The 23738-nt window shown below is 34.5% G+C and overlaps 1 protein-coding gene across 1 annotated transcript in view; it reads right to left on the reverse strand.

Moving 5' to 3' along the window:
- Positions 1-23738, reverse strand: part of LOC118194141 (intermembrane lipid transfer protein VPS13A-like) — a 483044-nt gene that overhangs the window by 266861 nt on the left and 192445 nt on the right. Inside the window, exons 32-34 of the mRNA XM_085810380.1 lie at positions 21139-21229; positions 15792-15943; positions 6044-6210 (exon numbers count right to left, since the gene is read on the reverse strand). Coding sequence (XP_085666506.1) covers positions 6044-6210; positions 15792-15943; positions 21139-21229 — 410 coding nt within the window. The remainder of the gene's footprint in view (positions 1-6043; positions 6211-15791; positions 15944-21138; positions 21230-23738) is intronic.

Raw genomic sequence — 23738 nt, forward strand, 5'->3', positions numbered from 1 at the left:
ACTCGATACAAACGCTAAAATTCTCTACTCCAAAGGATATATTCACCAAGAACTCAGAGTCCTAAAAGCAAATGGAGATTCTGTAGGGGAAGAGAACGTGACATTGGTGAATGGTGGAGGTTTACTCAGGAGAAGTATCATGACCATCGGTGCCTATGAGATAGATTCAGATGTGCATGACACATCCTTGATGTTACAGGTTATGGGTTTAATTAACTTCACACCTGATTATGCAACTTCGGAAGCGACCAATATGTTTTACTATATAGATACCTCCGATTCTACCGAGAGAGGATCGTTCAAGTTTAACGGTGCCCTTACCGACGCTACAACAATGACAAATTTTTTCACTAACTTAAGAGTGAATGATGACCATAACGAAGGTTTTACCAAAAGATGGATGTATACCCGAGATAGTCAGTCTGTGCACATATTTATACCGCTCAAATACATTTTCGGCTTCCTCAATGATTATGAAAAAGTCATTACAGGCTTTGATGTAAAATTTCAGTTTCAAAGAAACAGTCATAGGAACATGTTGTATACAAATGTACCTAATCCTAAATATAAAGTACAAGTCAAGAAACTTTCGCTTTGGCTACCTTATGTTAAATTCAATTCTTCTGTTGATGGTCAGTTTACAAAACTGATTCTGTCGGACCAATCCATCGACATTAACTGGAGGCAACCTAGAGTAGTCAAGTCCAACATTTTAGAAAATAGCAGCGGATCATGCAACATACCCGCCACTACTGATGAAGTGATGAGCCTTTACGTTGTGCCCCAATATGATAAAAGAAACGAAAACTTTTCTCAAAACAACATGCTGTTCGATAACTTAAACATGATTGATTGCTGGCTTATGGTCAATAACGTGAGGGTGCCAAACATCAATTATACTATGGACTTTGAGAAAAAAGATTATTCGAGACTCTACGCCGCTCTCTTAGATGCAGGGCTTAACAATATCACTTCCGAAGCCGGATGTCTGATCAACTATGAAACCTTTAGAAGTCTCTATCCAATCATATGCTTCAACTTATCTTTTCACGAGCCGTACGTAAATGTTAGCAACCTGATGATTGAATTTCACTGGAGACTGAAGAGCAGCCCTGATGATAAGTATGTATTTTACTTTGTTTTGAATGAGAGAAAGAGATGCAAACTCAATATGGCAGAAAAGAAGATCATAGTGTTGAATACTTTAAGGATGTAATATTTAGAGATTATTTTTAGATTTTAATAGATTGTAATCTATTAAAAACTTATTTATATAATAATAAAGATGGCTTGGTATCCTTTTGGAATATACTATCCCAGAAAAGCGGTGGGTCTTCGCGGTCCACCTGGAATAGGGTTTAAACTCACAAACGATGGGAATTATGATATGGAATACAAGGTGCTGAAAAACTGTAAAGATCCAGTAGACGCCAACGATGTCACCACGAAGTCCTTCGTTTCCGGAGAATTGGAGGATTTAAAGCTGGAAATTAGGACACTTTATGATGTTATGACCAACAGAATAGAGGAATTAAAGCTGGAAGCTAGGAGAAGTAATGATGCTATGGTAAACAGCTTTAAAAATTATTCGTCAGAGACTTCGAAGAAGCTTAAAAGCTTGGAAATAGGATTCAAGCATACTGAAGAAAAATTACAGGAATATACTCAAAGTGTTTATATATGCGCAGATCCTCCTGAAAGCGGGTACAGCAGCTCAAAATTTCAGAAGGTGACATTTACTTCGTTCAGTAATAATTTACTGAATGGAGCACTCATGACATTGAATGAAAGTGTAAAGGCTAAAATAACCTTCTTCGCACTCATAGATAATAATGGTACTTACCTTGAAAGTGTGGTTGAAGCTCAAATTTTTAACGGTAATAAGATGCTGCGGGAGTTCAATTATAACACCGAACAGGTATCATTTATAAACTATATTAAGAAAGATAAAGAGATACAAGTATTCGTTAAGACTAAGGACCTAAAAACTTATGTATACTTGAAAGTAGAAATTCTTTTGTGTTTATAATAAATGGCTGACGTAAATTGGAACGATATTTCGAAGACCGGTTTGTTGGAAGGACAAATCAGGGCATTACAACAGAATATAAGTTGGTCGCTCGTGAGTCGATACTCGACTCTTTCGGAGGAGTTCATCGAAGAATTCTCAAATCAGGTGAACTGGAAGGTCATTTGTCAGTATCAGACGTTATCAGAACCATTTATAGAAAAACATGAAGGTTTAGTTGAATGGTATGAAATCTCCAAATACCAGAAATTGTCGGAACCCTTCATGGACAAATATGCCTATAGTTTAGACTGGGAACAAGCTTGCAGGTACCAAAAGATGACAGAACCTTTCCTCGATAAACATATAACAAAAGTGCATTGGATAACAGTTTCCCACTACCAAGTACTGAGCATAGACTTCATGCGGAAGCACAAAGACTATATCGATATGGTTCTTATCTCTTCCCAACAAACACTCACTGAAGATTTCATGAGGGAATTCGCAGAACAGCTGGAATGGGAACGAATTGTCAGATATCAAACCTTTAGCGAAGAGTTTATCTTAGAACACCAGGATAAGATAGACTTTTGTCATCTGATGACTTATAAACACCATTTACTATCGAATGCCTTTTACGAGATGCACTATAAAAAACTAATTTGCATCCTTCTAACTAACATATGCAACAGAAATTTATATAGATATAGCAGCGAAAATGAACCTTAAACCTAGTAATTTTTTAATGCTGTGTAGCATTAAAAATAAAATAACTACCCGCAATTTGTTATGATCGTGTTTCCGTTTTCAACGTCCCGCGTGGGGAAAAAAAAAATCGAAGCGAACGCTGATGAAATGACCTTGGAGTGAAACGTGTTCCTAGCTTGAGGAAATGATAAGTGCTTTTTTTTATTCTATCGTATACGTCACGACCTTGACTGCGTCTAAATGCGTAGTATTAGAAAGTGACAAGTCTCGCCGTTGAACCAATAGAGTAGCATTCACCGTTATTCCAGCTTACTCTCGCCGTTGAACCAATAGAGTAGCATTCACCGTTATTCATAAGTGGGATCCCCGACGCTAAAGCGTCAGAGTCTTACAGTGTATGTCCTCTATGTTGTCCTATATATGTTGTATATATGTCCTATATATGTTGTATATATGTATGTCCTATATATGTTGTGCGAGAGGTGGCCTGTGAGCCCTGTGAGTCCAGTCAGACCACAACTCCAGGCGACTGAGAAAAAGTTGGAGGGCGCTGCGCCCTCCAACCTCTACATTGGGAAAAAGTATGATAGCTTATCTTATCATGATGGTAAGGTCGTCTATATTTACTGTGTATGTGCGTGTTGTAATGGCTGTTCGCTCAAAGTTTAGTCCAATGGGGGAGAGTGCCCGCGGGGTCCTTCGGTCATGCTTGCGGGGCCTTCCTGGCTTTCTTCTAGGTACCTCGGCGAGCGAGTCCTTGGTGTCGTTGGTGAGTGTCATCATAGTTAATTACTACAGCTTATGAATATACTGATCTCAGAGTCATTTCAAACGAAGGTTTCGTAAAATTTCGAGGGGTCTGATGAAACCTAGTGAATATTAAAAGCATTTAAAGAGATGCATTCTATATGTAAAGATGGCAAATATTTATGACTTATTCGGTGATATTAGAGCTTTATATAGCTCAGGTAATAACAGCAGAATGTGCGGCCTTGCTAGAATGTGTCAGCATTTACTGACTGCTGTTGAAGAAGAAACAGATATGAATAATAATTATCCTGAAATTCATTCGCTAATTTTAAAATATATTATTCAAATGTATCAAATACTACACGAAGAAAAGAATAGTAAGGTACAGAATATGGGTTATGACACTCTATCAAAAATGACCAGATTTCTTTTGTGTAACTAAGCCTACTTTATTTTTTAATGACTCTAAAACCATTAAAAAAAAGTTATTGCTCAAATTTAAACATGTTTCCAGGTTGGGCTTTCCCGACATCTTTACTTCCTAAATAAACAAAATAAAGAGGTTTAATGCCATTGAGCTTTAAATAATCAGATGCTTTGTTATCACATCGCTTCGGTAAAGATACAACACACTCAGGTAAATGGACTATTATTTTTTTACCATACTTTGTGTTTATTTCTCTAATTTCTGTAACCGGATACTTTTCATTGATATTAAGTTCGCTCATTTTCTTGAACTCATTGAGAGAACTAAATGTGTTTAATTCTTGTAACAATTCCATCTTTAGATATAGAATCCATCTCTTTAAATGCTTTTATTATTCACTAGGTATTATTAATCAATTACCCATTGTCTCTCCTTTGACGCTCTAGAAGCCATACATAATGGTGCACTGATGGGGGTAATCTACTGTGCATAGCCAAAGAGTAAAGGCCGGGCTCATAGATCATCACCTGTTTACCATCGTGGTAAGATAGAGGTTCAGAGCAAAAGTTGGACATCAATTCAGTGTCCAACTTTTGCTCTATTATTTGAGCCAGAGTTGTTTTATGTTTCGGTTTTACATGTTGTTGTAGTGCGTGTCCTCTGCCAGACAGTGAAGGCAGATATGATGACAGTGATCGTCCCCGATAAATATGAAACATACGTGAAGACTGCAGAGGACGAATGCCAGTGGATTATGTGGGGGACGAATGCCCCCTTGCAAAAGAAGCATGCGATGAAGAGGAAAAGTGGCGTTTGTAAAAGCGGCGTTTTGGAAAAGTGGGTGGAATTTTTAATGGAGGGTTGGAGAGCCATCACATTCTAAAAGTGGGTTCGATTTTAATGGAGGGTTGGAGAGCCATTGTTTTCTAAGAGTGGGTTCAGTTTTTTTATGGGTGATTTGAGAGCCATTGTTTTCTAAAAGTGGGTTCGATTTTAATGGGGGCTTTGAGAGCCATTGTTTTCTAAAAGTGGGTGCGGTTTTAATGGTGGCTTTGAGAGCCATTGTTTTAAAAAATTATATGGGTGAAACAGAGCCATTACATTTCTAAAAGTGGGTGGGATTTTTATGGGAGGGTAAATGGCTCTGCGCCAGCTCCGGCATATATACACTACTGATATTAAATGCACAAAAAAACCAAACTGAAATTAAACAGAAGCAATAAACAAATGCAATAAACAGAAACAAATTTTCATAGTATTGTAAACAGTGCGATAAGATCTACATGACGAACAGTTTTGTGCAGGGTTGCTTATGCTTAGGCGCCAGTATTCATTTCCTCCCACGAGAATGGTATGCCACTGAGCATGCGCACTAAGCGAAATTCGTTAACATTGATCAACTCAATGCGCGGTTTGCCATTACGCGTCCTGTTTATAGGAAGGAAATGCGTATGGTCTAACATCGGAAAGTATCGGTACTACGGAGGATATTTTTGACTCTCATTTTTGTGAGTTTATGTGGCGATGCCGGTAAAAGTGTTCTAGTTCAGATAATGTTAGGAAGTTTTTGGATGCTGTTAAGGAATTTTGTGTGCCACAGACTGAAGATGCAGTAATTTATAAATAAGGTAACTGGGTATTTGCTTTGTGCAGCGCTTAGATGCATAAGATGAATTTCCTTTTTTCTATGTTATTTTATTGTTTTATTTTAAATGTAGTTTATTGAGATTATGTATTTCTTGTTTGGCTGTACTGCAGAATTGGGTGCTCCTTTGACTGTTTAAGTGAAAATAGATCGATGTGTACATGAACAAAGTCAAGGGAGTGCGCAATTCCAAGTTTGTGCAATTCTCTGATGTTTTTTTAAAGTGAAAATAGGTCGATGTGCACATGGATAAAGTCAAGGGAGTGCGCAATGTAAGTCTGTGCAATTCTCCGACGTTTATTTAAGTGAAAATAGGTCGATGTTTGCATGGATGCCGCGTTTGTGCAGTTCTTTGACTTATTATTTTGTCTTTGTGTAGTCAAATCGTCGCTACTCAAAGCCAAAAAACAAGTCAAAGAATTTCACAAAATCCAACGTAATTAAGTAGAGTCAAATCACAATGATTGATTATTTAACAAACAAACAAAAAAAAAATCCTACGTACTTTCTGAGGGAAGAGTTCTTCGGTGCTCGAATGTCAATAAGTGTGGCTGCCTGGCACGAGCACTTCAGTTCTAAGGTCTTATCGTTCGTAGTTTCCAGTGAAAAACTCGCTTCATCCAAAGTAAAAGATGTTAAAGCCTGATCCGGATTCCGAACACTACTTGAATGCTGTAAGAACGAAACGGTTATAAGCATTACAATACAGAATCAGAAAATGTTTAGCAAACAAATCTGTAAATACAGTAGCCGCCGCTTGTTGTGATCGAGGTTACTATTATCTATTCGAATATTCTTACTAAGTCCAGCTCCTTTGTACACGAAAACGCGAAAAATCGTAATCAACAATTCACGTGATCAAAAATTCAGCTTATGGTCAAAATATTGTAGAGTAATTTTTATAAACTGACGTAAAGTCGCCAGATATATTCAAAATACGGTACTATTCGGTTCTGAGGGCCCTAAAAAATCGCCTAACTATTGTTGATGCCAGTGCTGCCAAAAATAATTCCGGCAACCCTAACGCAAAAAAGGAAGTATCATAGTAAATAACTAAGATTGATGTTTTCATTTAGATGAAATGTTAATTTCATATAATACATTTTTATTATTATAATTTATATAAAGAAAGCTAAACATGACTCAATGGAAGCATAAGAGTAAATAACTATTTCAGCTCATCATTATAATTTATATAAAAATTGCTAAACATAACTGAATGAATGTCTGCATCGCTATTTCGCTACCGAGTTATCGCTAAAGCATAATTTCATCTCGTTGGTAGTTCAAATATAATTTTCTATAATAAATGATGCCTTTTCTTTGAAAAAATTCTCGGTAAAGTGCAGAATAGCCCACTTATTCGTTTGCCGCTTTTTACAAGCGTAAAAAAATTGGATTTTTGTCAATTTTCTTTTACTTTTTAAGTGAAAATAGGTCGATGTGTACATAGATAAAGTCAAGGGTGTGCGCAGTGCCATTTTTGTGCAATTCTGGGATTTTTTTAAAGTGAAAATAGGTCGATGTGTAGATGGATACCGAATATGTGCAATTCTTAAAAACGCGTCAAGCAGTGGGTGATTCTGCACTTTACCCAAAATTCTATTGCAGACTTTTCGTCATGGGCAATTCCCAAATTGTTAAATCCATAGGATATCAAAAAAGGATTTAAAAATTAAATTAGTATTTCAGTGGCGTCTTAAATATAAAACAATATAAACTTACGCTCTCTGAAATCAGCGAGTACGCTAGATTTGGCGCGCTGTTTAAATGGGCGCGTTTGCTAGATTTGGCGCTTTGGCGCATACATTTTCGCTGCAATTTTTTTACGATCCTCAAAACGGAATAGTACCCAAAATACAGTTAAAGTTCCACTTTGAAATGGTCATAAAAAGAAAACTACTGGACCAAATATCATCATAATTGGTAATCGTGTAAAGGAGGTTGCGGGAATTTACTTCCCGCAGAAAAAAAGTTCAAAAACTCACCACCAGGGGGAAATGGCGCTGTATGAAATATTGTTAAACGAAAAATAGGTCGGAATCTAACTCATACTTTTGTTTCACGAGTTTAACATGTTGTATACCCTTAACACTTTACCGACCGATCACGTATTAATCAGCTTTTCATCGCCGACGCCTGCTGACCGATCCCCTATTAATTGGCTGTTTTTTGACAACGCCTACCGACCTTTAGCCTGTTAGGGTACTTTTCCGTTTTGCCGGCGCAGGAGATAAAGATGCCAATACTGGTACAACTGATGCCAAACCGAATATCCTCTCTGGTAACCTTTTACGCCTCATTTTCAAAACAAATCGCAGCCATTTCTTATCAGATTGATTGTTTCTTTTAATACTGGCATAAAATTACATTGCGGTACATTTTACATTATTAGTATTGCGGTAGTGTGCTCACTTGCGTTAAATGCGTTGCTTCGTAAACTCCCACGTTTTCACACCGTAAATTCAAAAAATTTACCGTTCACGATGAGCGAAAAAAATGGTACTGGAGAGTTTATTTAGACGATCTGTAATATATTGGGGGTAAACTCAGATCCACCTGGCCATTAAGTGGCCTCATGGTCAAAAAAAAAAAAAAAAAAGCACGACTCCAAAAGAACATCAGATACAAAATAAATAACCACCATGCAAAATATAAATAAGATACAAATAATACTCAAACATAAAATAAAATACTTAAATATAAATAATACTCAAATACAAATAATACTACAATAATACTCAAATATAAAATAGGGAAAAACATATAACAAGCACTCACGAACATGCAAACAAAAATTAACACAAAGGACAACATCAGCTCAGAATTCCAATTATACCTTGATTTGCATTAATAAATTTAAGGACATCTTGTGAAAAAGATATAAAAGCCTTGATATCAACATTATCACTATATATAAGCATTATCAATTTTGTAAAGCTTACTCTGATCGGTGAAAATATGACACGCCTCCACAAAATGTTTCGCGTCTCCAGTAGCATTACAAGAAACACAAAATTCCTTATCTTGCAAGTTGAATCTCTTAAAATAATAGGAAAATCTCCCGTGGCCAGTAAGAATTTGGTTTAAATCAATATTGTTAAAAATAGCCATTTTGTTAGAAATTCTGATAATTTTCATGTATCCTTTATTTTTTGATGAATTTTCTCATAGGATTTTTCCATTTGTCAATGTAAAATTTCTTCATGCGTGTGATGGCCATCTGTTTAGATCCTGAAATTTCAATAAAGGGGATATCCATATCGGAGACTGCCTCCTTGGCCAGACAGTCGGCACTCTCGTTTCCAATATGCCCCACATGAGTTTTGATTCAGTGCAGTTTTACATCTAAATAACCGTTCAAAGTTTGTAAACAGTTTTTGATTTTCAAGATGATGGGATTGGCGTTATCTTTCAACAAATATGCCAAATTTCAAAACTCGCCAATATATAAATTCCCGTATATCTTCGAAAGTTTTGAATAACGAACTGTAATTTTTTGCAGGTATGCTTAGAAATATGTCTACTTTAAGAAGACGGTAAAAATTTTCAAGACAGGGAGAATCTGCGGCCGGTCGGACGTGTGTATGCTGTTGAAACGCTAACGGTCGGTAAAACGTTGTGTTAAGGAAACGTTGACCTAAATCTTTTGCTTTGGGAATTCCTTGCACGGATCGAAATGGACAAACATTGGCCATGAAACATTCTGTAGACAAATGAGGCCCATTTTTACCTAAATGGCGATGTCAACACCCATAACTGCAGGATTTGGGCCAAACAAATCCCTCGTGTTATCTACCTAGTTCCATTGCATTCTCCTAAAGTCACTGTTTGGTGCGCTATGACTGTAATTTCATAATTGAACAATTTTTACTTGAAGAACAGTCGACAACTGGACCTGTTACATGCACTGTGACTGCAGCTCGCTTAGTGTCAATGTTAAGACGTTTCGTGATAGACTTTAATGTAGGACCCTTTTATGTAGGATTTTTATGTGCCTAAGTAACTATGTGACACATATACCACCGCACATTGGTATACGTGTTACTTAGGCAACATTACACGAATGAACGGATTATAGGTGAACACTTCCCCACTTCTTGGCCATTCCGGTCACCGGACCTCAACCCCTGTGACGATTCGCTATGGGGTTATCTCAAAAGCGCTATTTATGGTGATAATCTAAACAATTTGGTGGAATTGAAAGATGCGATACACCGACATGTCCGTAACACTCCTCCTGATATGCTAAGAGCTGCTGTTAAGAATATAGTAAAACGATTTAACTTGCCTTCGGAAAATGAAGAACGCCACATTGAACATGCTTTGAAAGACATTTCAGAAACGATTAAACACATTTTAAACCGATGTCTTATTTCGTTTAACAGTATTGCATACAGCCAACCCTGGTGGTTAGTTTTCTAAATTTTTCAGGCGAAAAATAAAATACCTGTGATCTCCTTTACACGTTTACCAAGCTTGATAACATTTGGCCCAGTAGTTTTTCTTTTATGACCATTTCAAAGTAGAACTTTAATTATAACCACCCTGTATATTATAAAATTTTGCAAGTAACAGAGAAATGTCGCCAAGTAATCGATCGCCAAAAACAGCTTGGTTTTGATTTTAATGAACCATTTAAAATTAAGGGTTGAAAAAAAAAAAAAAAAAAAAAACTTAGCTTGGCGAAGAATTTTAATAACTCTATCCATTTTGAGAGGCGGTCAGGGATGGTTCCTTCTTCTTCAGGGGCAAAAAAAATTTTTCAAAATACTTTCCTCATTTTCCTTGAGAACACAAGAGAACATTTAAATTTAACATCTTTTTGCGTAATTTTAAATTTTACATTCGCATGCTCCCTTTGAAAGAGGTATGCCTCCTAGTATTAAGATTAGGCATTTAGCATTGGGCAAATAATTTCCAGACACTTTTATAAATCCTAATATTATAAATGCGAATGTGAGTTTGTTTGTTTGTTACGCTTTCACCTTCATTACTTAACCGATCATTATGAAATTTTCAAGAACTATTTTTAATACATTAGAAAAGGTTATCCTAAGTAATATTATAAATGCGATTGTGAGTTTGTTCGTGTGTTTGTTTGTTACACTTTCACGCCTTAATTACTTAACCGATCATCATGAAATTTTCAAGAAATATTTTTGATATGTTAGAAAAGGTGATAAGCTATAAAATGTAACTTATGTGTTGAAACTTGAACTACATAATAGGTTTTATAGCTTAAAAACGATTGTCGTTGTATAAAAATTAAATGCTGAAAGTTTCATAACGACAACTTAAACGATGCAAAAATTTGTTTGCGCGCGCAGGTGCGTGGCTTAAACCACGCAACCATTTTATAGCCTATAACCCTTTTCTATTATAACAAAAATATTTCTTGAAAATTTCATGATGATCGGTTACGTAATTAAGATGTGAAAGGGTAACATTTATTAATTAAGCGTTTATAAATTTTTGCTTCAATTTATTATTTAAAATCCTTCAGGATTTACATCTTTTGGCTCTTCTTTCACAAACATTTTTCAGTCATTAGGAAATATACATAGCAGTTTTACTATATTTCGTGGCCATACACTCCGCGTAAATACAAAATATCCGCGGCCTATAGGCATTGAAGAAGGCCAGTATTTACTGAAATTTTACGCGGAGTATATTTTTAAAATTCTCGCGGAGATGAAACTTATTTAAGGACATCAATGCGAGGGAAGCCGCAGGTAAAAGCTAGTCGTTCATAAATTAACTTTTATATTAACCCTTTCAGTCCCAATGGGTTATATATAAGTCCCGGTAGATGTTTAAGGAAGCCTAGAGGGAATTACACCATCAATTTACTACATAGCCATGTCCCACTGGTAAGTAGGCATCATTTCTAAAATTGTCGTGCAAATCTTCTTCTAGAGGCTTAGTGAATGTGTTTATTATTATGTGAGCATGTGCTTAGGTTTGTTTAGTTTCTGGTTTTGCATAAAGTGCGTGTAAAAAAAGTTTGTTGACATTCGATTAGTAATTATAGAATATCTTTCATTCATGTAATGATGACGTATATTGGATATCTCTTCACTAGATATTGTTACGAAATGTACAGGCGACGTGAGATGGCTTCCCTGCAAAGCACTTTTAGGGTTGCCATAAAAAAAGCAAGGGAAGGCAGGGTTGCCACACTTGGCGACAAAATTGGCGATATGCCATGGACGGATGGAGAACCTTCTGGAACGAATTCTTACCGGTTTAGCCCAGAATGTTCTCGAACACAAGCCAAAAACTGTATACACCCTGCTGGTCCGCAGTGTCTCAGTGTGTGCCTCGTGGAAAGGGCGAGTCAGACTGCCTCGTCTGGAGTGCAAGATAGTCAGTTACGAGTTGGTGTCTCGTCTAGCGAGTCAATCCCTGCGGGGTCGATCGAGGTGCCTGCCGGGCAGCGAGTGCCGAGTGGGTTGTCGAGTGCACCGAAGGAGTCTGTTAGTGTATCGCGGTTAGTGCATCGTCGAGAGAGCGTGTTAAGCTCCGAGTACGACTGAACCAAAGAGTCGGGAGCTGTACTCGTGTGTCGTCGAGTGCATCGCGAGTTGTAGCGTGGAGAGTCTGGAGAGCCCGTGGAGTTCCGAGAACGACCGAGCAGAGTCGGAAGTTGTACTCTAGTGCTTTTCAGGAAGCTGTCTCCACCGTGATAGCCTGATAACCTGAAGGCTGTGTCGCTGTTCGTGTGAGCGTATTTATAGTAGTTCATCTATGACTTTAAAAATGTGTTTTGGAGCTGTCTTGACAATACTGGCTAATAAAGTGTGTTTCGATACTTCATCAAGTAGTGTCGTCATTATTCACTCCAAATCCATACAAACCCCGTACGAACGTGATGGAAGAATATTACGTAACGACTTTACTTTTTTTTAGGAAACAAAGTTCTTAACTGGTGTCAGAAGAATTAGGAAAACGCAACAATATAATAAAAAAAAAGAGTCTGTCTGTGTGTGTCTCTTTCGTTCGCGCTGCGCGAAAGCTAATAGACCCACGGCTACGAAATTTGGTACATAGGTGCATCTAGACAAGAGCCAGTGCACCTCGAAGCACATTCGAATTCGAATTTTTTTTTTTTTTTTTTTTTTAATTTTATGCTTTTTGACGAAATCGCGTCATTTTGAAACATAATGGGCTATAAAAAAGCGAGATTTTACTCTACACACTCCATTTTCACATCGTCATGAAACGTAGGCTCTTAGCTATTTTACGAACTTAAAATAAATTTCGTGTTTCAATAAATCGATTAAATACGAATTTATTTAACAAAGTGAGCTTAACACCTTTTCAATGGGATTTTTTCTAAAAAAGTTTATTTTAAAAAAGGTACAGTTTATTTTTCTTTGACTTTTGGACACGTTAAACTTTCATCCTTGCGACTGCTTTTACAAAAGGAATTTCGGAAAAATGATAATATTTTGCATTTTAAAAAAATTTTTAAATGAAGCTTCCGAGTACACTTCTCACGTCTCACATCTTTAAAAATGTGATTTTGGCAACCATTTTCCTTTTTTATTGTTGTTATTAGATTTTTGACGAAATCGCATCTTTTTGAATAGTTTCATTCTTTCAGAAATATGGGTTTGGCAACAATTTTTCATCGTATATTTTATGCCACTGTTTTTGAGATTGGCATACTTCATTGTCATTTTTTTATATATATAATATATTTTTATTCATTTTTTTTTTATAAAGTTGTTCTGCAGAGTAAATTTCTGAGCAGAATTTTATGTTTTTTGAGTTGCTTCTATGTTACTTTTCGCTTATTTCACTATTTGTAAGATATTGAAAAGTTTTGCATGTTTTTTTTTAATTTTTTTATTAGGATAATTAATATTCGTATTAAGGGATATTGCTTATTTCATTGTAATTTTGTTATACGTAGTAACTTTTTTTTATGACGTTGTTCTGCAGAGTAAAATTCTACGCAGTTTTTAAATTTAACGTTTGGTGTTCCCTTTAAGCATTTTTCCGGTACATTTAAAAGCCAGACGAACACTGGCAGCGAAGCTGCTAGTTTTTTATAAAATTTGTTCAAAGTCATATACGTCCCAATGGGATAAGTGGTTTAGTTTACCGATATATTACTAATATCGTTCAGTGATATTAGTAATATATTTCCCCCCAGTGGTATTACTAGAAGTAATACGTAAGTTTTTGTTTTAGTAATAAATCGTTTCCCGGTAAAGAACTGATGGATGTTGCAGAAAATATTTCTGATCTGCAACAAACAAATTGGGACTGAAAGGGTTAAAAGAAATTTTTTATCCTTTTCTAATTAAAAAACTTTTGAAAGCAACTACAGTACAATTCCAATTGTCCGAAATGCGACTATCCGGACCGCTGAATATCCGAATCGCTTTCAGAATTTTTCAGAATTAACTGAAGAAGAAAAGTAAAAGGAAAGAAAGGGAAAACAAGGTCCAAAAAAGGAAAGAGAAGAGACAGGAGAAGATGAAGATGACGTGCCACTTGAGGAATTAAGAAACATTCTTTTTGAAAATTCCTGGATGTTGAGAAGTTAGTGCTAAGGAGACAGCAGAATGGATGGTGTGTGATTCGTCAGACCCTGGGTTTCAAACTCTAAATTATGATGAACTTAGTGAAAAGTGTCACAGAAGATGATCTTAATGTCGAAGTTAAAATAGACACGGGACCATCAGCTAGTGAAGCGTTTGCCAGCTTTGAAACTGCGTCGAAATGGATGGAGCGTCAGCCCGAGTGTGACCATACGCAACTTCTCATTGTCGAGCGGACGCGCGACTTGGCTGCCCGAAAATGGATGAAAACAGTCAAACAGCTGACTGACCGAGAGCATATTTCACAAGTGTACATCTGTGTAGCCACCTAGGGAGTGGCTTTTAGGACGGACCAATGGGCATCCAGTAATATTTCTCACATGTCACATGACCTTTCGCCTGTTTTAAGATTCAAGCAAGATTGCTGGAAATATTCTGCTATGGAATTTTCTGTACAAAATAATTAAAGCATCGTCGATTTCTTCTGAAAATTTTCATTGCAAAGTTAGATCAAATATAGGCAATTGTGAAGATTTCACTACCTGGTTGAAAGAATTTGAAATAAATACAAACACATGTTGGATACTCCGCAAAAATATCCATGCGAAATATTACTTAATAAGATGAAGAAAGAAATATGTGATAAACATCTGAGCCCAAATGCTATCTTATGAGAAAAATACTTACACCAATTATATATGTAAATAGAAGTCAGCATCCTTTTTTTGAAGTCTACATGAAAAAAATATTCTATAATACCCAATGCAGAATTTTATTCACTAACTTTACTAATTTGCATTCGTACACATTTAGTGTGTTATATTTCACATTTAATAACTTTTCACTCTTAAATATACTGTCTACACAAGAAATACTCCTCAAACAGAATAAATGTATCTTATTCACAACGAATATATTCAATTTATTCACATGGCACTGACAATTAGGGGAATGAAAGCTTATAGGAAAGTTTAAAAATTAAATTTAACTTGTTAGTTGAAATTAATTTAGATCCCTACAAGCTTTTTCTCAAATTTTCAACATACAGTATGTTTCTTGGGTAAGTTCAATAATTAATAATTATTAAATAGCTTACACTGAATTTTCATCGACTTACAGTTACCTGGAGATACTTGAATTTGACACACAGTAAAGAAACTTAAAGAATTAAATAAGATTTTAACTTTATCAGCTGTTAGAATTGTTTGCACGAGTTCATTCTTTCTTAGCATCGAATACTAGTCGTTTGGTTTTATTTAATCTGTTGCCACAAACACACGGCAAAATTAAAAAATACATTACGAATTAAACATCTGGCGCGACGGCAGCGCCATCTATAGAAAAAGATAAAATAAGGCATAAACATTTTAAAAACTGAACACAGTATATACATTAATTAATTAAAGTGTACGTAGATCCTTTCTTCGGAAAAAATCCAATTATCCGAATTCTTGATTATTCGAAAGGAGTCCGGTCCTAATTGATTCAGATAACTGGAGTTCTATTGTATTTATATTTTTCTGGCTATACTTATGTTCAGATGGTTAAATTCCATCGTTAATTTGAAGGATATTTTTTTTTTTCCTGTCTTTAATGTCATCATTAACCAGAATGTTATCAAAATCGTCCCGAATAAACAGAATCGTCTTAAGCGGCGCCTGATATAATATTTGAGTTTAGAAACATAACGTAACGTACCAGATCTTCAGCATCGGTGTAAAGCGTCAGCGTTAGCCCTTCCATGATGAAAGCAAAAGAGCTTTCCCTGCGTACGTCTGTAGATGCAAAGAGAAAAACTTCTAATTTACGAACGGACTCTTCTGGCCCACTCTCTGTATCCGGTGAGACATCTGTGCAAACAAATAAATAAGTTTAGCAAGTTTAACAATTAAGGTAAAATAACACGCCGAACACGCATTAATTTAAAAGTCAAACAACAGATATCAGCGTTATATTTGCAAATTTTCACAGAACTAGCTTCGATGGTTTTACCGAACCACCGCCCTTAGGTTTTAGGGCCGACAGGGGTTAAGGTACTGGCGCCATCTATCGCTGAAAAACGAAAGCTAAAACATAATTTCCTTAAAGGCTGAAGGCAAAAATGGATAGGAATTAGGGTCGTTAACTAGAACAGAGAGATTCTTTTGAATATGAAACACCTCAAGAAAATCTAATTCACCAATGGAAGATGTTTTTTGAAAAATTTTGGCTGCAGAAAAATGAAAAGTACGATTTACGGACCAACAGTGCTGGGCAACAGGTAACTTCTGTGTTTCCTTTTTTCTAACACATGTTCTTTAGGGTGAAATTTTAAGGTTCTCTTAGGTTGACCAATGTAAATTAAACCACACTAGCAAGGAATCCTGTAAATACTGCATGAATTCCTATCCGGAATGGGGTCCTTGAGTATGCAGCTCGGAATTTTATTGATAGGCTAATAAACGACCCGAAAATTAAATTTCTGTAAAATACGTACAATTTTATAGCTTATACAGCATTTCACTTTCAAAAAAACACTTCCTGTTCTAGTTAACGACCCTAATTCCTATCCATCAGCGTTAATTTCATTAATCAGCGTTATTTTGCAAATTTTCACAGAACTAGTTTCAATGGTTTTACCGAACCACCATCCTCAGCTGCCAAAGTTCAAATGAACGAGATAAAATAGAGTCATAAGATAAGAATGGCTGGACAGGACTTAAGCTACTGACGCCATCTATTGATGAAAAACGAAAACTAAAACACAATTTCCTTAAAGGCTTACGACGGTTCGGTAAAACCATCAAAACTAGTCCTTTGAAAATTTTGCAAATATAACACTGATTTTTATATAGCAAAGAGGCAATTTACCTTAAAGGATTATTAATTTCATTTTGCATTTTGCATCGACAATTTTAAAAGGCTGTATCACTTTTCAAATCATTGCCACCATACATTATGGCCCTGTCTTATATTTAAAGAAATTAAATAATGAAGAATCTGCATAAGTGTAAGTATGCTTCTTGCGTTGTGATGAAACAACGGTACCTACAGCCATTACATTTCAAATGAAGTCATCCTACTGCGAATATGGGCATCTAAAAGACAAATTTGAAATTTGTTTTAATATCGATTTCATATTTTGTAACACTTCAACGAATTTTTGATTAAAAAACTAAACAATTTCAAATCGAGCCATGGCAACTCTTTTTTTTTTTTCTCTCTCTCTCTCTCTCTCTCTCTCTCTAGCGCGCGAGACTGTGTATCGGAAATTCTAAAGATATGCTCATTTTAAAATTAATTTGCGATATTGCTGTTGAACTGAATTTGATAGTTTGAGTACGTAGAACATGATATTTAATAATAAAGTAACACACAAAACGTTAAAAATACGCCCCTTTCGACGAAATTTAAAATCTGAAATCTTTCAGATTTTTGTCTTTTATTTTATTTATTTATTTACTTTTTTTTTTTTTTTTTTTTTTGTTTTGTTTGACTTCTAAATTAATTTTAACAGTTTTAGCATTCAACGTCTTTTATTGTAACTTTTAATTTAGGTCGCTCACGGTGCTTCACTGTGTGTGGAATTTTTAAGGTATTTCCTTAGGCTACCGAACTCCCGATTTGTACACATACTTTGCAATACTGAAAGGGCTTCCGACCTAAGGTGATACCTAACGGAAAACTCCCACTCAGTGGAAATTATTTATTGAAAAGTTCCTTTTTACAATGAATATTTTTACATGACAGTGAAAGTTATTAAGAGTCTTCTTTGCATTTACATGCTACGTTGAGCTAAATTCTGATATACATTTCAATTTGATTTTAATGAATTTCAATAGTTCAAGATACAGTGAAAGTTTTGTAGTTGAATAACGTTCCATAGATCAAAAGTTCCTAAGATATAAAGTTTTGAAGTCTTAAGTTTATTTTGATCGAAGGTTTTGTACATAAAGTAGCTCGATGTTTCAGAGGGTCTTGGTTGATGAATATAAAACAAATATATTCCAGTTTTAATTTATATTTTAGTCCGAATATTATAATCGTTTTAAAAATGATTGTGGAATTTAACTAATTTTGATATATACGAAATAAATAATAAAAAAAGCATTTACATTACGCCCAAGAAGGTGTTTATTTAACGTTTTGTGGGTTACCTTTATTTATTAAATATCATGGTCTTCGAATTAAACAATAAAATTCAGTTCAACGGCAATATCTCGAAATAATTTTAAAATGAGCATATCATTAGAATTTCTGATACACAGTCTCGCGCGCTGGAGATAAAAATGCTTTTTCTCCTGTACAGTGTTGCGATTGCTCGCTTTGAAATCGTTGAGTTTGTTAATCAAAAATTCATTAATGTTTTACAAAATATGAAATCGATAATAAAACAAATTCCAAATTCGGGCTTCTAGATGCCCGTATTCGGGTGGAGACATACGTTTTTCAAAATTGGATAGCTACAGTTACCGTCCTTTTATCACGATGCGAGAAGCATACATACCATTAGCCAGATTTTTCATTATTTAATTTCTTTAAATATAATGCAGGGCGATAATATTTAGTGGCAACAATTTCAAAAGTGATTCGCAGTTTATAGTGAATCGACGCAAAATGCCACAACGAAAGTAGCAGCCCTTCTGAGCTCGTTTGTGCTAAAAATCAGGAAATAAATTTAGACAAAAATTGTACGCAGTACAATACAGTACAGTAAGCTTTTGTTTACAAAAAAAAAAAAAAAAACAATAATTAATGAAATCGAAAAAAAAAAATGGTTGATCTTTACATTACGGTAACTGGTAGTTTGGCGACATTTTGGAGGCGATAAAGGTTACTACCTGGGACTTTGGTAATAATGTGAGCAGTACTGAGTTCCGATTACGCATTATTTTGTGTGGGGGAAATGAGAGATCATGGGATATGTCATGTGATATTAATGGACGAATTACGGTTCTTTAATCGGAAAAGGGGGGAAATCGGGAAAAAATCTGGAAATTTTGTATTTGGCTTTATTCTGTGTTGTGTGAAATAGTGTTTGTGAATTTTTGGATCCCATGGCCGTAAGTAAAGTGAATTCGAAATGGGTATTTAGTGGTATTGAAAAGGATAGTAAGAAATGTTTTTTAAGGTTGTGTGAGAGAGAAATAAACATGTTTTATTATGTTATTTATTTTACCTGGTATCTTGCTTTGAAAGATAAGTATGATTTTAAAGATTCTGAAAGAGAATGAAGAAAAGTGTATCCGCCACGTAATGAAGATTCTGAAGGAGATTAGGTAAGTTAGTATTTTTAATTATTTTTATGCATTGTTGGAAATGTAAGGTGGAAAGGAATTTGGTATTATTGGGAAAATTGTTATTAGCAATGATTTAGTTTAAAGTATTTAGGATTGTAAGGTAATTTTTATTAATTGAATGTATGTGCTCATGTATATTTTAAGTGGTGTTTTTGAATTTAATTATATTTTAATGAAATGATAGTTATTTTGTGAATTTTATACTTGTAGGAATTTGGTGTATGTTTAAGTTGAAATAAATGTGCATGGAAATAATTTAAATATTTGATAATAAATATTTGTAATGCTTCATGTATGAATTCGTTGGTGACGTGTATAATGTAATAGATGATTTAGAGGTAAAAGTTTTTGGATAATTTATTTATTTTATATGTGGAAATGTTCATATTTGTAAAGGGTAAATACTTTTTCGCGATCATGTAATTTCATATATGTTCTTTTTACCGGGTTTAAAGATTGAGAAAATTGTCATGTATTTTCGTGAAATTTTTTTAATTTATGAGATAAAAGCAGTGTACATGGATATAGTGAAGAGTGTGCGCAATGCCATTTTTGTGCATTTCTGGGATGTTTTTTTAAGTAAAAATAAGTCGACGTGTACATGGTTCAGTGATATTTTGAAATGATAGTTATTTTGTGAATTTTATGCTTGTAGGAATTTGGTTTACGTTTAAGTTGAAATAAACGTGCATGGAAATAATTTAAATATTTGATACTAAATATTTGTAATGCTTCATGTATGAATTCGTTGGTGACGTGTATAATGTAATAGATGATTTAGAGGTAAAAGTTTTTGGATATTTTATTTATTTTATATGTGGAAATGTTCATATTTGTAAAGGGTAAATACTTTTTCGCGATCAGGTAATTTCATATATGTTCTTTTTACCGGGTTTAAAGATTGAGAAAATTGTCATGTATTTTCGTGAAATTTTTCGAATTTATGAGAAAAAAGCAGTGTACATGGATATAGTGAAGAGTGTGCGCAATGCCATTTTTGTGCAATTCTGGGATGTTTTTTTAAGTAAAAATAAGTCGGCGTGTACATGGTTTATGTGTATGTGTTATTTTGAAAAATGCGTAAGGTGTATGGTATTGTGCACTTTTTCCGAATTTTGCAGTGAATATTTGTCATGATTAAGCAGTTTTGTTTGATAAAATTTCTAGCATAAGTGTAATTCGGCTAGTAGATTGTTGGAAGAAGTGTTCAGTAGATAAGAAGAAAAGAAACATGTCTTTACTTCGTGAAGACAAAATGGCGGCGGGGAAAAAAAAAATAGAGGGTTGCTGTAGGGGAGTTGGTCGCCAAATTTTCGCCAAAAAATCGCCAAGTTACCGTAATGTAAAGATCAACCAAAAAAATAATTTACAATTTTACACAGTTACACAGGAGAAATAAATAAATGCTTAGATATATTTACAATTACTTGTGTATTTGTATCAAGGATACTCTCCGCATTTATTATTCAGGATGTAAAATTGTAGTTGAACTTCGTAAAGAGAAATGAATCTGCCTTTCCTCAGAATTCCAAACCTTAATCGGTATTCCATACATAATTGCGGAATTTTAAGTGTATGAATGAGATATGAGAAATCGGAATTCTCATGCGATTTCAAATTTAATTACAATTTCATACGTTTTTCTGTCAAAAGCATAATAATTGGGCATTTTATATGGATACAGTATTAACACAGGTTATTAGTCTTTTCATAAAATGTATTATTCGCAATAAAGAACGATTTACTGCTGGAGACTATAAAAATACCTGTTTTATGGTTGTCCAAGAATTGGAGCTGGGAATAATTATCTTGGTAGATAGCGATCATGGAACTGAGGTCTCTCTGTCCAATATTCACCTGAAGAGAAAAGAAATACCAACTCCTTATTCAAATTATTAGGTTGACATAATAAGCAACTGATAATTACAAAAATTCGTAAGCGTAAAATCTGTCAACAGAATCGAAACGGTTCTCACCCTTTCGAATAACACGTACCATCTAAATAAAAACTGAAAAACTTATGATTCAACTGAAAAACTGAAAAACGATATTATTTTTCAATTTCTCAATAGAAATATTAAAAATAAATATAATTTGCCATTTACACAACCTATTGGTAATTCGTACTAACCATGTATTAAATATCATGGTTCTTCGAATCAATAAATTCGAATTCGCATCAATAAAAAATATTTTACATTAAAAATGGGTTACCATTTTTATTATCAAAATGTAAGTTATAATACTTTAATTTTAAAATTTAGTGCGAAATTTGAGCCTGTTTAAGAGAATCATATTTCTTTGCGTCTGGTCTTATTTCATTTAGTTTTAACCGTAAATTAGGATCCATTTTTAATTTTGTTCTGTATTTAATTTTTAAATATAACATAGGAGAAAATCCTTGTTCACACAAATAGGTTGTGGAAAAAGGGAATAAAAATTTAATAGCTTTATTTGAAATGCCTTTAAAATTATTTTTCGGTTCAGACAAAAGTTAACAAGTGTATTATTTTTGAAATCTTCAGTTCGAGTTCGATCACAGGAAATTTCTATCAATTTATTTTTTCCTTCACGAGATTTTTGAATTTAATAGTTAACAATACTTTTTCTTTGCGTACCACCTAGTTTTCTCTTGCGTACCACTAGTGGTACGCGTAGTACCGGCTGAGAAGCCCTGATCTATGGCGTATTCATAAGCATGAATTCTGCGTAATGGCAGACCGCACATTGAGTTGAACAGTGTTAAACGAATATCGCATACCACGCATGCCTAGAAAACAAATTGGCGTAATTACTATGTTGGCGCGATTTGAAAAGAAGATAAATACGGTATATGGTAGATGTACCGCCATCTGATTGTAAACAAATCTGGCGTTTAAATCTTCGTGTTAAATTAATTACTGTGTTAAAATACTATTTTTTGCTGTACTGCTCAAACAACAAGAAAGCTGAAATTATTGCGAAGTAATGTGAAGCAGTGTTGACTGAAATTTAGGATATATTAGTTGAAAATTTATTCATTATACTTTTAAGCAGTAAAAACAATTCAGGATTTACCATAAGTTTCATTCGTACATACATAAAGAAACACTGAGGAATATAATAAAGTGCTTGGAAATAACACTGAAGAAATTTTACAATTCCTTAATGCTAGTTATTAAATGCTCTCAAATGAGAAAATAAAAGCGCGAATATAAGCTAACAAACTAACCGAGAAACTCCAGTTTACAATTACTGAATTATAACATGTAAACAAATTACATCTAAATGACGAATTATTACGAACATATGTTAACGAATATTAAATGCACTGTTATTGAAAAATTAAAATGAAACATATATTAGAAAAATAAGCAAGTGCAATTAAAATAACTAACAAGCAAAGCTCCACAACATTGCAGTTGTAAACATCACTCGAACACACTCGACAGCCATGGAGATCACGAATAAGCTAGCGTAGGGTTGCTTATTCGCCAATATTTCTTCCCGCGCCAAAAGTACACCATCTAGCATGCGCAGTAAGCGAAATTCGCTTAACACTGTTCAACTCAATGTGCGGTCTGCCATTACGCATGAATTCTGCGTATAAGGGTCTTTATATACGTAAATTTATTTTATGTCACTCTGCAGTTGACTTAAATACATGGTCAGATAATAAATGTGTGTGCCAGATATAGTGCTCAGAATATACTATACACAGCGAAAAAAAAAAAAAAAAAAAAAAAAGGGAGACAGTGAACCGATTAACGAAATTCAAATTGCGTTTTTCAGGCTTTCAAAGCGCGACTTAGGATATATATTAGATTTATACATAGCATTGTTCTAGCATAGGTATTTTGACACAAAATCGAACTTTTTCTGAGTTTGGTCTATGTTAACTAATATCTTTTTTTTTTTTTTTTTTTTTTTTTTTTTTTAATTAAACTTATTTGATTCTTCCTTTCACATTTCAAAATTTAGGTTCATTCCCTATAAAATTCGCCATTTTTGATGATTTATATTTAAAATTTGTATTTTTAAATCATTTTTACATATTTTTCGAAAAAAAATTTTGAATTGTAATCTATAAAATTTTTATTTCTAATGGACTTTAATGGAAAAGATGTTATCTCCACATATAAAAAAAGAGTCTGTGTGTCTGTCTGTGTGTCTGTCTGTGTGTGTGTCTTTTGTTGGTGCTGCGCGTAAGCTAATAGACCCAGGGCTACGAAATTGGTTACATAGGTGCATCTAGACAAGAGCCAGTGCACCGCGAGCATATTTCACAAGTGCACATCTGCGCAGCCACTGAGGGAGGGGTTTCGGAAATGGACCAATGAGCTGCTATTGCTCTTGTGACGCTAAATCTTCGTGCATGTGAGAGTAT

The sequence above is a fragment of the Stegodyphus dumicola genome, chromosome 2, assembly GCF_044657685.1.
Source record: "Stegodyphus dumicola isolate Sdum_Otavi_A_Nest chromosome 2, ASM4465768v1".
NCBI classification, from domain to species: domain Eukaryota; kingdom Metazoa; phylum Arthropoda; class Arachnida; order Araneae; family Eresidae; genus Stegodyphus; species Stegodyphus dumicola.